General features: G+C 37.6%; 1 protein-coding gene across 3 annotated transcripts in view; it reads right to left on the bottom strand.

Annotated features, from left to right (window-relative positions):
• The window catches only part of MTHFS (methenyltetrahydrofolate synthetase), a 99,439-nt gene that overhangs the window by 70,618 nt on the left and 12,142 nt on the right, over window positions 1-16,679 (bottom strand). For all 3 annotated transcript variants that reach the window (XM_020965761.2, XM_020965768.2, XM_020965777.2), the window contains one exon: window positions 16,149-16,410. In XM_020965761.2, the coding sequence (XP_020821420.1) occupies window positions 16,149-16,410 (262 nt within the window). The remainder of the gene's footprint in view (window positions 1-16,148; window positions 16,411-16,679) is intronic.

Here is a 16,679-nt window from a genome sequence, read left to right as displayed (position 1 = left end):
ATAAATAATCACACAGAGAAATCAAATGACATAGAGGCAGACATACCAACATAAAGAGAGAAACACTATGAGAAAGATGAGGAAGTTTCATAGGTTTTATGTTGGAAGAAGAGAATAAGCATTTATATAATGCCTACATTTTTCAAATATCTCAACACAACAACACTGAGAGGTAGGTGCCATTATTATCCTCATTTTATAGATGAGAAATCTTCCCTCTCCCCTCCCTCTTCTTTCGGAGGCAGCTAGATGGCGTAGTGGATAGAGCACCAGCCCTCGATTCAGAAGACCTGAGTTCAATCTGGCCTCAGACACTTCACACTTACAAGCTATATGACCCTGGCCAAGTCACTTCACCCCATTGCCTTGCCAAAAAAAAAAAAAAACCAGGTTACAGATGAGAAATCTGAGGTAGACAGAGGTAAAATGACTTCCTCAGGGTCACACAACTAGTAAGCATCTGAGGCTAGATTTGAACTTAGGTCTTCCTGACTCAAGGCCATGCCACCTCCCTGCCTCTAACGTTAGGCTATATGTTCATGTCACATTCTGTGCCTTGAGTTGGGGCATCATCCTCATAGGTTCTCTACCAGCTCTTAAACAATTTGATTGGCCTTGAAAAACAACTTTGTTTTTATTCACAAACTTGAAGGTTTTTAAAATAAATTTCAATTTTCACATGGCACAGTTTTGTATTTATACGAAGTTATGCCCTAAGTTTTAGAAGAGTACTGGTCAATTTACTAGTTATAATAACAAGCCTCTTTGACATGCATGATCTACCTGATTATATCATCTTTTGTTCTACAATAATGGAATGCAGACATTTCAATTCAGGATTATGTCACTGATCTGAGCTTTTTCACTGAAATCAAATACAACTGGGGGGCTAATAACAAATAATAGTTAACATTTATCTAGCACTTGAAGGTTTACAAAACATTATCTCATTTTTCAACCCTGCCAAAAACCCTACATTGCAGGTGTTTATTATCCCCAATTTAGAGATAAGGAGCCTGAACTTGAAAAGGGTTGATATGCTCAGGGTTACACGGCTAGTTAGTATCTAAAGCAGATTTCAAACCTAGGCCTTGCAGATTTTAAATCTAGCACTCCATCTACTATAACACATATCTCCTCTATCAGTACTCCCGTCTCCTTTCCCAACTAAATAAACAAAATAGATACACGCATACATAGACGGATGAATGAACCTCAAAACCAGACATACACTTTACATTTACAAAAATGCCATTTAAGCCTGTGATTTTGTTCCTAAAACAACTGTATTCCTGTAGCCTCACGAGGATCCAGCCTGCTTTTTTTGTTTACACCTCAAATGTTCAATGTTGTATGGTTATAAGTTATTACTATCATCAAGCTTTGCAAAGAAAGTTGATTACAAAATCTACAAGGCAGCCCTGGGTCATTAAAGTTAAAATATGAAGATGAGAAACAGCAATGAGTCTGAGAACAGTCGCTTTTCATTTCACAAAGAAAACAGTCAATTTTCAGAGAGTAATATTCCAATCATCTGATCCTTTAGGACACTGCCATTTATTTATAAGGGTTAAAACCGTGATTTCACAAGTAAAAGCATTAATGGGAATGATCTCACAGGACAGATGAATAAACTGAGAGTGGACTCTCTCTCCCAAGGTCAGAGCTTCTCCACCTCTACTCTAACAGATAACATGCTACCTTGGTTCCCTCTGAAGTGTGTATCTGGAGGGTTGGGTGACCAACAAAGCTTTCATGAAAGAAGTGGAACTGGTTCTGGGTCTTACAGGCAAGACAGAAATAAGGTTTTTTAGCCTTCTTTTGTATTCCTCAGTTTAGCACAGAGCCTGGCACATAACAAGAGCTTGATAAATATTTGCTGACTGACTGAAAAGTAAAGAGGAAGAAAAAGGGCAGCCCACGAAGGAAATAAGTTCTAGGCAAAGGTACGTTGGCAGAAGAACAACATAAGTGAAGAACAATCGAAGTCCCTCATGATCCATGGAAATTCCTGTGTGGGAATCTATATACACCACCCTGACCTGTAAACTGAGGGCCAAAGGGATAATGCACCAAATGAGAGAGAGTTTTAAAATTCCAGACCCCCTTTATTAAACCTGAATCTCTTCTGAATTGTATCTGTGCAATTATGTGTCTATAAACCTAATGAGGATTTTAAAGTCCCAGTTAAAGGTAATAAATGAAAATTGAATTGTAATAACAGTTTTAAACACCTGAACTTCTTAACGTAAATAGTTTTAATTCACCTGGGCCCATCCTTCTAATGATACTTAAGTGCTCACCCAGTACATTCCATGAATCATTATGCTAGAATAGAACATTTAGCAGGCTAACATATCTTGGCAAGAATAACAGGCTGTAACCCCTGTGGAAGTATCGTTTAATCTTAATGTGTAAAGAGTTAGAAAGTTAAATGCCAGTCTGAAATTAGGGGAGGTTCTAAAGCTGCTGCCTAAAAGGCAAAGGAGAAAAGACTGGAAAATGTCAAGGATACCCTGTCCTGTGTGCATCATTCAAGTGACCAACACTGTCACCAATAAAAGCTCAAGCTTTTCTTCTGCACGTTTTGTTGGATACAAAATGGCTTGAGAAAGCTCAGCTTCAGACAGACAATGTACTTTCATGTGTACTTAGTGCCTATAATGAAAGTCCTTCTATTTGCAAAATTACCATGAATAACATTTCCCAGAATAGTATATATAATGCAGGACACTAGCAGGATAAAAGCAAAAAGAAAAAGTCAGAGAGCAAAATAATAGTAACATACAAGGCTCTAAAAATAAAAGGAATTCGAAGAGCCCTGGAAAGGGAAGCAGGAGAATTGGGTTTTCATCTCAGCTGCTGTGGGATCCTAAGCAAGTACTCTGTTCTTGGGCCCCAGCTTCCTCACCTACAACGTATGGATGCAATGTCCACCCTACCTTCATCACAGGATGGGAATAAGGACAAAATGAGGCAATGAGTGTGAAAAGACTTTGGAGACTATAAAGTGCTGGACAATTTTAAGATATCCTTTCTAAGGCACAATCTAAAAGCTACTGGAAAGCTTGTCTTGAGCTTAAAAACTGTCATGCCTACTATCTGAAGGCCAAGACCCAACGTGGACACTGAATAAAATGCCTGTGGATTGACTGGTAAATGAAGAGATCTTTGACCTTATTTGTGTCATGGACCCCTTTGGCAATCTAGCAAATCCAATGGACTCCTTTGTGGAAGAATATCTTTAAACACATAAAATAATACATAGGATTCAAAGGAAACCAATTATACTGAAAAACAGTTATCTGCCTTTTTTTTTAAGTTCACAGACCCACAGTTCAGAACCCCTGTTCTAATGCTTCTATTTTATGAAGTAGTAGCAATGATTTGCCATCAGAATTCATCATAGTATATTATATTCTGGGTATTTCCTGGAAACTATACTATTTTAGCAATTTATGTAATAGTTGTTTCCATTTTGGAATAATAAGGGTTTTTACTATATTTGAATATTACATATTAATTATAATACACGTGTATTTTATTACATATGTATGTAATTTATTACATATACCTATATTTTATTATCTACATATTATATACTAATATATCACATACATATTCAAAGCTACATCAAATGATAAACACCAAAGGAAAGAAGGGAAGGGGGGAAGGAGTGCCTATTATGTGCCAGGGACCATGCTAAGTGCGGTAGAGATCTCTCAGTTGAGAGTGGAGAGTGCTATTTAACTGGGAAAAAAGATAACACAAATTGGGGGCAGCCAGGTGGTGCAGTGGATAGAACATCAGCCCTGGAGTCAAGAAGACCTGAGTTCAAATCCAGCTTTGGACACTTGACATTTACTAGCTGTGTGACCCTGCGCAAGTCATTTAACCCCCACTGCCTAGCAAAAAGAAAAAAAAAAGATGACACAAGATAAATGTTGATTATCAGAAGCATTTCAAAGAGCTATTCAGAAGAGGAAGTGGCCTTGTGCTGTATTGTCCCCACAGGAAAGAGAACTAAAAGCAAAATATGTGGGGGAGGCAGATTTCAGCTCCAAGATGTCAAGTTTCAGGTTAAAGGGAGAATTTCGTAACACTTAGAACATTTCTAACAATAAAATGGGCTGCCTCTTGAAATAATAAAGGCCCCATCTTTAGATTCATTCAAGAATATGTGTCAGAGACAAAACAAAAGAGATTCCTATCTGGGATGACGAATTGAACAAGGTGATTTCTATTCACTTCCAAATCTAAGGTTCCAGGATTCTGTAATTTTACTCATAATTCTAAAAAAGCTTTCTTAATTTAAAAAAAAAATAGAAGAAAAATGTCCTTGATTTTCTTTTACATTTTTCCTCTGTTCCTTCAACTGCTAGACAGACTTAAATAAGTAGAAAGGAAAAGGGAAGAGATGCATTGGAGAGGGAAAGAATTAAGAGATAAGAAAAAGGATGAGATAATGAATGGAATAAGGTTCTGGAAGGAGTAAGAAGGAATGGTATCAAGAGCACACAAAAGCCTTGGAAATGAAGAGGGATGCCTTTTCCACTGAGACAAAAAGGAAAGAAAAGGAAATGTGAAGGTAGTAGGGTGAAGATTTAAAGGTCTAGACAGAGGTGTTTGGAGAGTCACAAGAATGAATAGTGGTTAAATATTTTTTTCCTCTATATTTTTCTTGCTTTTTTTCCCCCACAACACACTAATGTATAAGTGTGCTTTGTATGACTTCATATTACGATGGGTATTGTATTTCTTGCCTTCTTAATGGGTGGGAGAGAGGATAGAGAGAAGAGAATTTGAAACAGAAAATAAAAATCAAAAATTAAACAAATTTTTAAAAATAAAAACATGAACACTGGCTGAGAAATAAGGAGATTTAGGTTCCCTAGTTCCCATTACTAACTTGACATCAGTCACTTACCTTCTCTGAGTGCTGAGTGTCTTCATCAGTAAAATGAAAAGGTTGGACTAGATAATTTATAAGGTGCTTACCAGCTTTAACATTCTGTGATATATGGTTTACCCTGGATAAAGGAGCTCATGAAAGATGGCCTAAATTGTCTTCATAATGAAGGAAGTAAAATCATTTGCCAAGATCAAGTGGGGGATGGGGAACTATGGAAAATATTTGGAACAGTCACTGTGAAATATGCCCTGGGAAATCAACACAAGATAAATTAAAGTATTGTGAAGCAACATCAAGGACCCCCGCTGAAGGCAGCATAAATGTGTGGTGGGCTCACCCAGTAATCGCATAACTTGCTCTAGTAAAATTATCTGACTTCAGCATTAACTATATACTATGTCAAATAGTATTTTTATTTACCTGTTCCCAAGCTACTCCTCTGAAGCATCAGTAGGCTGCCCTCATTCCTATCCCTAATTCTAATATTCTAGAATATATTCAACATGTCCATGCTCATTCACTATACCTAAATAACACTTTATTTTACAGACTTTGTATCTTGGACTTGGCTTAGTTGGGTCTCTGTCTAAGCTTTCTATAAATTTGTTTTTGTTTCTCTGACACTGCCATTGCTTCTCACTGTTTTACAAAATAGCATGGTTCATAATCATTCACTATCCTCCTCCATAAGATTTTGCAAATGATTTTATATTCTAAATCAGTGTTGCTATTGGCTTCCATACTTCTCTGCTTGACAAGGAAATAAGTATTAATTGGCTAAGGCGGTGTCTAGGTTCATCTGGTTTCCTGGTCATGTGACTAACTTCTAATAGTCAAACTTCTCCAGGAAATGGTGATAATCTATGTTGATGACTGTTTTTTTATCCATTTCCCACTTATGACATCAGCAATGTATGATGTCACTTCTTCTCATTTTTATTCTTTCTTAGTATTAATTTAGATCTTTGCTCTAACAAGGCAGTATACAATATACTTGACTATATATAGATAGCTGATTTGGATATTAGTACTACATCAATAACAAATCATTTTTCTGTGCAAAAATATAATCAATTTCATCTACTAAAATGTTATTTAGAGTGCCTCCCAACTCTCTTCTTGAGTAAAGTATTGATGATATATAAGGCTGAGGTTATTTAAAGATAAAACTGAGAAGAACAGACAAAAATGTAAAAGATATGTAAAGATTTCTATATGTTTTCCCTATGTAGAACACCACCTTTAGAATTCTAATATCACAGTCCCAGATCTGTTTCTAGAGGAAATAGAAACAGCACTACAAAAACAAAAATGGAAAGAAGAGCTAGACTAGAAGAGACCATATACATAATAAAGAGGTTCAAACTAGAGGTGGCAGAGTTTTAGGGGTACTGAAGGAACAATCCTCAAGCTATCTGAAATAAGAGAAGATACCACCCTTTGGGAAAATATGTGAATCTTATTACCAAGACGAAAAGTGACTGAGAAAATATCCATAATCACCAAATCTTATGTCTACTTTCCCAAAACTGGATCATCTACACATGTACTGAGAGCATCTTTAATGAAGGGTTGAGAGGGGAACATGCTTTGAGGCTATATTCTACAGCAGACCATAATTAGTCACAAAACTGACCTAAATGTATAGAAAATACATGATCCAATTATTTTTGTCATGTGTTAACTTTAAAAAAATCATTAGCCTGGTAGAACAAATGACTTAGTAGACAACATAGAGTCTTCTAAATATTCTAATATTCTAAAATCATGTAAAAGGAAAAAATACTAATTGTATCATGAAAGGTTAAGATTATATAATGGGGAAAATTTCTATTCAGAGAGTAAAGAATCATGAGAATCATGAAATGAGTGATTTTCTGGAAGTCTTTCAAAAATGGGAAACTGGCTTTGTTTTTAGCTTTCATTTATATAGTTCTTGTGATTTCTCTAAATTCTCCCATTATATTCCAATGCTTTAGTGATCTGTGATTGGGGGGTTGGGGGGGGTGAAGAAAAACAGAGAGAGAGTGCTTTTATTAACCACTGTGTGCTTACCACTATGCTAAATGATGAGAATATAAATACAAGAATTAAAAAAATAGTTCCTACCTTCAAAGAGATTATATCCTAAGAGGGGAAAACAACCCAGAAAAGGGGGATGAAGGGAGATAAGAGGAGAGAGAATTAATGCAAGGTGTAGAAGTCTGAAGAGCCAGAAGTGGAACAGAGAGAGGCATTGGCATGCCTGTTTTAGCCACTTCTTTCAAATGGAGGTTCAGGGAGGAATTCACCCATCCAAGGAGAAGGCAGAGGTATCTTCAAGCATGAGGAGGGTGCTAGCATAGAAGTGAAGCCCAGAAAGTAAAGAGCAGAGCCAAGATAAGAGAGAGCATAGCTGGTTCATGGTGTAATAACTGGGATGTCCGTGAGTTATTTGTTACTTTTTGTCACATGACCAGCCTAACTCTTTTTCCAATCATATGTCCTTGATATGTCTTTTATTCCACTTACAGATTCAGAGCTGGAAGAGATCTTGGAGGTCATCTAGTCCAACCCCCTCATCCAAGAAGAAGAAAATGAAGCCCAGAGAGATTAAGCAACTTGCTTGAGGTCACACAGCTAGTAAGTGGCAGAGCCAGGATTTGTACCCAGGTTTTCTGACTCAAAATCCAGAGTTCTTTCCACTGTATCACAATGCGATTTGTGTTTAGTTACATATTGTAGCCTATGTGTACTTGCTACATAAGCCTTTGGGTCACATGAGAGATTTTGATTCTTCTGAGATTGTGTTCATATAGTATCACTTGGGAACTATTGGTAATAAAAATATGGCTTTTTACAACACTGAGCAGTTTGGAATTATTAAATAAAACTGCCTAATACATCAAATGAAATCTAGCCAGATATCAATCTTCTATTAAATTTTGGACCTAGCTTACTGTACCTCTGTGGCATCTATCCAAGATATACTAGACATACTTGGATGGATGTGTGATCTCATCTATGTGGGTCCTTCTTCGACTGATACAGCTCTCAAACCATTCCCATCCTTTGATTCTGTGTGACTGATATATCTACTCCATTATTCAGTTTAATTATCCCATTTATAGAAGATAGATAAACCTTATTTTTCCTTTCTGTTGCCAATGTTTGAATTTCTTCACTATAAATTAAATCTTGGTATAACCAAGTCTAAAAGACTATCCTGATTCTTCAATGGAATTTTGCTACATCAAATGTTGTATGACATAAATGAACAATTGGCTGAGGCTCAAGATTTTTGTGAAGCTGGAATTTCATTTTAATGATAGCTCATTGTAACATGAAACTCACTTAATCTTGTAAGTAATCTTGTTAGCAGTTCTATTAGTCTAAGGAATAGAAAAGATAAGAAGAAAAGATGAAATTAACATCAGCTCCTATTACTACTTTTAAGTCAATGGGATTTTAAGTTGGGTTATCTAGGTTATTTTCAGACTATTTGTAAATTTAAATTTCTACTGTACACTAGCATAAATACTTAACAATGAGCTGGGCTTCTTATTCATTTCTAAGTTTCACTATACAACAGAACCAGTTCCCTAGATAAAGACTTAAAGTTTAAAAGGGTCATATACAAATAAAAGATACCCTTTGATAGATGGAGTGATTAATGTAACTTCAAAGAGTTCTGTCTCCTATAGGTTTGGGAGAATGGTTAAATATAATGTGACTATTGCTCAAGCAGTTCCTGAATAGAAATTATATGAGGTTAAATCTATATAAGGTAGAGACAGCATGGCATGGTGGACAGAGACCTGGCCTCAGAGTCAGGAAGACCTGAGCTTCAGTCCTTCCTCTAACATGCAGGACTGACCCCCTGGGCAAGTTATTTAACCTAGGCAATTTTCTAAGATTATAAACTGACACCTGAATTGGTAAAAGCGATCACCTCACTGGGGAGTTCCCTATATCAATGAAATCATGCCTCCTCTCTCATCTTATCCCATTTCTATACGTAATGAACTTTTCCCAGAGGGTAGGGGAAGAGGGAGTAAGGGAAGCAAGGAGCCATAAATCAAAAGATCTTTTTACTTTAAAAGAGTGGTGATACCTGGAAGACCTGAGGGTGCTAACCCTAAAGCTGGCAGGAGGATCCAGAGGGGGTGCCAGCTTTCAAGCAGAAATAACTAAGAGTCAGATCTAAGGCAAAGTGAGAAAACAGAATCTTCCAAAGAGGTAGCATTGCATTTGGCCATAAAGCATGGCCAGGCCAAGAAGTAAGTTAGAAAGGAAAGGGCCTATCGTGGAAAGATTATGGTTATCTTGAGACCATTCTCATGCTCTATGAATTGATATGTTTATGCTCTGTGTTTTATTTTCATTTATTTCTCTTAAGTGATAGTAGAGAACTTTCCAAAAGCCTAATCTCTGCCATTAATACAGGAAGAGGAATAGAGAGGGCATTCATGGATAGATGGATAGATAGATAGATAGACAGACAGACAGACAGACAGACAGACAGACAGACAGACAGAGCAAGCAGTAGAATCTGGGGCACCATGGTGGCCAGGCCACAGACTGGTGAAAGAAGCAGAACACAGGTAGCTTTGGAGCACTGGTCTGTAAAAAAAAAAAAAAAAAGGAAAATCCCAACTGGGGCAGGGCTACAACAGCCCATCAACATGTCCAGATCTGAATTCATGACCCTTTCCCCAAGACCCTGCCCTCTTCTAAACTTGTCTGATACTGCTGAAAGACCACTATCCTACCAATCATCTAGGCCACATCTTGATGTCATTCTTGTCTCCTCACTCTCACTCACCCCACACAGCCAATCTGTAGCCAAACCTTGCTGTTGGTCCCCTTATTTTTCTGCCACACTGCCACAAGCCTGGTTCTGACTCTCCCCACCTCTCATTTAAACTATTTTTTTTTTTGCTTTTTGGTGAGGCAATGGGGGTTAAGTGACTTGCCCATGGTCACATAGCTAATTAGTGTCAAGTGTCTGAGGCCACATTTGAACTCAAGTCCTCCTGACTCCAAGGCTGAAGCTTTATTCACTGTGCCACCTAGCTGCCCTCTCATCTAAACTATTATAAAAGCTTTTCTAATTGATCTCCCTGCCTCAAATCCCCTCAAGTGGATTTTTCTAAGACATAGATCTGCCTATGGCACACTCCTGCTTCCTAAGCTTCAACAGATCCTATTTCCTCTAGGTTAAAACACAAACTCCTCTGTTTGGCTCTTCATAACCTGACCTCTTCCTAGCTTTCCAGCCCTCTTATATTTTACTCCTCGAGTCAAACTCCACAATTCAGCTCCACTAATTCGCAGTTCCTTGAACACGATATATCTCTCATCTCCATGCCTTTGTAGTGGCCATCCCCCATGTTAGGTATGATCTCGCTCCCTGCCTTCACTTTCAGTTCCTCTGGTCTCCTTCAAGACTAAACTCAAATTCCCCCTCTCTAGAAGGGCCTTTCCTAGTCACCAAAGCTTCTAGCAACTTCCCATCTACAACTACCTTCCATTTATATTGCACATATTTTGTAACTACCCAGTTATTTACATGATGGCTTCCACATTAGAATAAAAGTTCCCTGAAGGCAGGGACTATTTTTGCCTTTCTTTGTGTCTGTAGCACTTAACATAGTGTCTAGCACATAATATGTGCATAATAAATGCTTGTTGACTAAGAAGTCCAAGAACAAAGAAAAATAGATCTCCAACCGGGAGGAGCCAATTTTTCAATTAACATATGTGGAAGAATTCCTTTCTTAATTTTTTCTCAGGGACCCAAGATTTAAACTCCTAACACTACATAAAGTTCACCTTTTTCCTAGACTACATAAAATATGAGGGCACCTGCACACCATGAATGCATATTTTCATCTGATCACACAGAAGACAATCTGGAGCTCTAATCAAGTTGTCTCAAAGATTTGATAGCTAGAGCTGTGCTTTGAAAAATTAACATCCTATCACATTCCAAGCTGTTACTGCAAATGAAAACCCATGATACAAAGAAGAATGATAGGAAAAATAGAGATAGGGACTGACTAGACCTGCGATTTCATTGACACAATGAATTCCCAAATAGGAAATCCCCTGTCCCGTCCTTAATGATTAGAACCTTTTCTTGTTAATAAAAGAGAAGGTAAGGCCAGACAAGCTTTTACTTTGGACTTGCTTTTTTTGTTTTTAATCAAGAACTGGTGATGTCATTGGTCCTCTTCAAAAATGAAAGACAAACAACTCCCACTTTTACTTTACTCCACTTGAATGCATATTTTAAATCTACTGTTTTTTTAAATGAATTTACTGTTTTAAGTTCAGTAAAATAAGCACATTCCAGTGGGAAGGAAGTGTGGCGTAGTAGCATGAGAGTCAGGAGACATGGGTTCTGCTCTCTTTCAGCTCTAATCCATCATGGAACCATGAACTTGGACAGTCTAGGCCTGTTACCACTTCTATAAAATGAAAGGACTGGACTAGATCAGTGGTTCCCAAAGAGAGAGCTGTGGCACACCCTTGTTACCAAGTTGCTAGGTGTGCCACAAAACTCCTTCCCAAGCCCTAGATTCCCATATTTGAGCACAGGCTCTGGAATTAGAGGACCTGAGTTCAAATGGCACCACTAATGAACAACAAGAAGTCGAATATGGCATGTAATTTCCCTGGGACCCAGTTTCCTCATCTGTAAAATGAAGGGAATGGAATGGACAGTCTTCGTGTTCCCTTCTAGCTTTAAATCTATAATGAGAGGATTCCAGCCTCTATCCTCTGCTGTGGTTTGCTGCCTTCTCTTCCTACTTATCATATGACAATAGCAGTCCTATCCATCCAGATGCAAAGCTGGTTCTTTGCTGTGAATGATCAAGAAGTAAAGAAAAAAGAGAGTGAAGGAGTGAAGGAGGGAAAAGAGATGCGGGAGAATGCCAAGACTCCAGATAATCTGGAGGCCCGATTCCCTGAGTACCATTCTTTGTTGCCAATTTAAACGTCCACCCTGTCTCAGTTCCTCATGGTAAAGAACACTGTGTTGTGAGCAAAAAAGTCTTGAAAAACCCTGGACTAAATGAGTTCTAAGATCCTTCTGGCTCTAAAGTTCTAGCACGCTGTGATTTTTTATGTGAATAGAAAAAAAAATGCATACCACTAACACAAAATTCCCCAGAGACTCCTAAGATTACTGTCAGAACTCAGTTAATTCCAATAGCCTTCAAATTTTCTTAGCAACCACCACACTGCCAAATGAATTAGGTCTACCAATTTATAAGAAAAGTCAGATAAACACAAATCCCCCACATGGGCAATCTGGTTTGTTATAGAGGTCGTTTGCACTATTAATAGAGAGGGCAACAACACAAGGGCGAGGGGAAGCAGCTTGCTTAGTCAGCACTACAGCTGGGGTGAGCAGTGAAGCCAGTGCATCTGGGCTGCATTACACAGCTGGTATGGCAGTATGCAAGAGTGGCATTACCTAAGTTATTTAAGGAAGAGGAGGGGTAGTTACTGATTGCTGGTAGATTTAATTGCCCAGACCAGTTTTTGTACCTTTAGATGGTTTGAAGTGTTCTCAGATTGAGGGCAGGACCCAAAGATCATGTAACCAGAAAAACGGTTAAATAGTTGCTTGCTACAAACTTCTACAATTCCAAAAATCAAAAGAGATGAGTTATGCACCGGATATAACATAATTAAAGATGAATGCACAAGTTAAAAAGACATAAAAGGTAACATACAAGGTAAAAACCCAAAGAATGAAAAACCCAGAAACCTTTAATACATAAGAGTTCTCATTCAACAATCCTACACCCAAATGCCTGCCAGAGTAAGCACAATTAAGCCCAGAGGCTTACTATTCAGGGAGTACTCAGTAGAGATGCCCCACAGCAGTAATTGTCAAAAAAAAACCAATTTCCATAAAAAGTGGCAGACACTAATTCTGTTCAGTCACAAGAAGCATTGAAGGAAGGAGATGGAAAAATTAGGCAGGATGGAAAAATGTGCTGAAAAATAAATCTGATGGTATTTCTCAGTGCTCATCCATCTTGCCCTCAGCTACATTTGACACTGTTGACCACCCTCTCTTTGCAGGATGCTTTCTCCTCTCAGTTCTGTTTTGTTTTGTTTCGTTTTGTTTTACACTATTCTCTCCCAGTTTTCCTCCATCTGTCTAACCACCCCTTCTCAAAGCCTCCTTTGCTGGCTTTTTATCCATAACATCAACTATGGATTTTCTTCTGGACCTTCTTTTTACACTACACTATATCTTGGTGACCTCATCAGCTCTTGCGGTCATCTTTCATGCATGACTCATAGATCACTATATTCAACCCCAGTCTCTTTCTTGAGCTTCTGTCTTATATAACCAATTGATTATTGGACATTCTAAACTAGACATCCCAGAGAGATCTCAAATTTAACACATTCTCATATTTTACATATTAACATTATGATAAGTTCATAACAGAACACCATTCCTCCATTCTCCCAGGTTAACAATCTCCATGTTGTCCTCAACTCCTCACTTTCCTTCATCTCAAATATTCAATTACTTGCCAAATTTTGCCATTTCTACCTCCATAACATCTTTAACATCTGACTCCTTCTCTACTCACGTAGCCACCACCTCATCACCTCTCAACAAGATTATAAAAATGGCCTCCTAATTGGTCTCCTAACGTCAAATCTCTCGACATTCCAATCCGTCTGCCATCCATCTACCAAGGTGATTTCCTTAAATGCAAATATGACCAAATCATTCCCCAACTAAATAAACTCTAATGATTCTCTCTTCCCTCTAATATAAAATACCAATTCTTCCTGTTTGGCTTTTAAGCCTTTCACAGCCTGTCTCCAAGCTATCTTTCCAGGCTTACTATGCATCACTCTCTTTCTTTACTCTCCAGGTATCTGAAGACACCAAAGACGTGGAAAAAATCTTGGACCATGTTATCACAAACAAAAAGCAATCAAGAGAACGAATATCAATAACTAGTGACCTATATGCCTACTTTCCCAACTATATAAAATTTTTATGAAAATAATCTGCATCAAGGGCATCCTTGATGAGGGCATTAAAAGGAGGGAAAATCTATGTTAGATGAATATTTAAAGAAAGGATTTTTTTATTTTTTTAAGTACTGGTTAAGAAGCTGTCTAAATATCTAGGGAATGATATTCTTTCCCAGTTATAATTGTAGGGCAATCAATCAATGGAAATTCCTCCTCTGATATTTCCCTTTACTCATAAATTTAAATTCTTCCTGAGGCTTAATTACATTTAAAGTAAAATACTGTGGCACAACAGGGAACAGCCAGAGTGAAGGAATTACCTAGTAGCAAAAATAGACCAACAAAAGAAGAAGCATCTAAAAATAATGAGTTTTGGAATACAGGAGTAGAAAGTAATGATAATAGTCCCAAATAGCTAAGTAGTCAAAGAAGATGAATGAATAGTTCTCAAAAAATGAAATACAAACTCGCAGTAGTCATCTAGAATGTTCAAAATCACAGAGAAAGGCAAATTAAAATAACACAAAGGTATCACCCTACATATACCAAACTGGCAAAGGGGGGAAATTCAGTCTTGAAGAGAAGCACACTAATTCACTACTGGTCAAGCTGTGAATTGGTCTAATCATTCTGATAAATAATTTGGAATTATGAAAGAAAGTTACCAAGCTGTTCATGCTACTTCTAACCAGAGATCCCATAACTATATTTATACCTCAGAGTGGATAATAACAACAAGAAAAAAACAATATGTACAAAAAGATTCGCAATAGGATTATTTTTTTAAGGCTCCCAAAAAAGCCTTCGCCTAGTACAGGCGAAAGAACATTGGGAGTCAAATCCTGGCTCTGCTACTTTCTGCTTGCATCGTCCCAGGAGAATCACTTAACCTCTCTGGGCCTCAGTTCCTCATCTGAAAACAAGGATGTCAGAACTAGGTGACCCCTAAATTCCCTTCAGCTCTAAATCTACGATCCTATTGAGGAGAAATGCCTGAACAAACTAAGGTATGTGGATGTAATATTACTGGATCATAAATAATGGTAAGTATTAGAGAATTCAGAGAAAAATAAGAAGATATGTATGAAGTGATTCAAAGTGAAGAAGGAAAAGGCAAAAGAACAGTATGTAAAATCAACTGTTGTTTGTTGTTGAGTTGTTTCAGTCACTTCTAACTCTTTGTAACCCCATTTAGGATTTTGGCAAAGATATTGGAGTGGTTTTCCATCTCCTTCTCTAGCTCATTTTACAGATGAGGAACTGAGTCAAACAAGGTTAAATGACTTGCCCAGGGTCACACAGCTACTAAGTGTTTAAGGCTAGATTTGAATTCATAAAGATGAGTCTTCTAGTTCCAAACCCAGTGATTTATCCACTGCACCAAAAGGCAATGAAACTCAGGCCAAACAAAATTGATAATGCTGGTGCGGAATTACTGAAGCTAAAGCACACATTCTTCCTTTCTGCTAACAACCAATAAACTCTAAAAATGGAAAGTAGTATGCACTATCAGACATAAATGCTCAGCTGGATGGTTTTTTTTCATAGTCTAAATAACTCTCAGGTACTTTTGCTTAACCACTTGAGAGAAAATATTTTCTGAAGCGGAAGAGACGGTGTTTGTTGGGAAGCCTATATAGTGTCAATACAAAATGAATCTGTTTTCTCTTAAAAATAAAGTAGTGATAAAACCAAATAATAGAATGCTCAATTCTTTATAAAGCACTGAAGTCATACCAATTATGAAGAAAGGGGAAGTCAAGAACTCTCACGTAACTTCAAGGCAAGTACAAAATACATGACAACAAAAACTTAAACAGGGGATAAAAAGTGAGGAATAACATTAGCTACAATAAGTAATTTATCCAACCAGAATATTTGGCATTTCTATACCCACTGCTATCACAAGTACTTTGCTCAAAACTAGTAATCATAAGATGAATGGTGATCTTATTAATATTGTGACTGGGGGCATTAAAAGGTTCTCATACCACAAAGTCTCTTCCACTCTGCTATGATATCTAATCTAATTCCAACTCTGTGAGAGACAGATTGAAATGGACAACTGGCCAGGACCTCACTTACATGGCTAAGCTTCTTGAGACCCAGAAAGATTTCTTGCTCAACCTACACGAGAAGGGTGAGTGCAGCCATGTCTGAATGTCTGTTAACACTTGAGCTATATGCATGGTAAGGCAGAATTCAGTTAGGAAGCAAAGGTTTCCTCACTTACCTGTTGACAAAGCCTCCTCCCGCACTTCATCATCTCTGGGCTGATGAATGTTCCAGGAAGTTTTGGGAAGTGAAAAAATTTCCTCTGCTGAAAATAACTTTACCATATCCATGTAGCTGCTCTTGAATTTGTATCGAGGGATAAAACATGTTTTGCCACGTCGAAAAATATCCTTGATAATTTCTTCTGTCTCAATTTCATCCTGCATGCTCAGAAAGATTGAAATTCTCTGAGCCTCTTGATATTTACTATGAGTGATCACCTAAACAAAAAAAGATTACAATTATATTTAAGAAGCTGCTGAAAACATGATAAACATTCCTTAAAATCTTTCTACTTCCTCTTGGTTTTTGCCAATTTCTTCACCAATTGTTGTATGGAAGAAAAAACACTGGAGTTTCATGTTACAAAATACTCATAGTGCTTTTTTGGGGTAGCAAGAAATTGGAAAGAAAGTGGGTACCCATTGGGGAAGGGTGAAATGAATTGTGGAATAGGAATGGATTATTCTGCTATAAGAAATGATGGATG

Source organism: Phascolarctos cinereus, unplaced genomic scaffold (assembly GCF_003287225.1).
Source record: "Phascolarctos cinereus isolate Bilbo 61053 unplaced genomic scaffold, phaCin_HiC Scaffold_3;HRSCAF=262, whole genome shotgun sequence".
Taxonomy (NCBI): domain Eukaryota; kingdom Metazoa; phylum Chordata; class Mammalia; order Diprotodontia; family Phascolarctidae; genus Phascolarctos; species Phascolarctos cinereus.
This window is presented reverse-complemented; position numbering and strand designations above follow the sequence as displayed.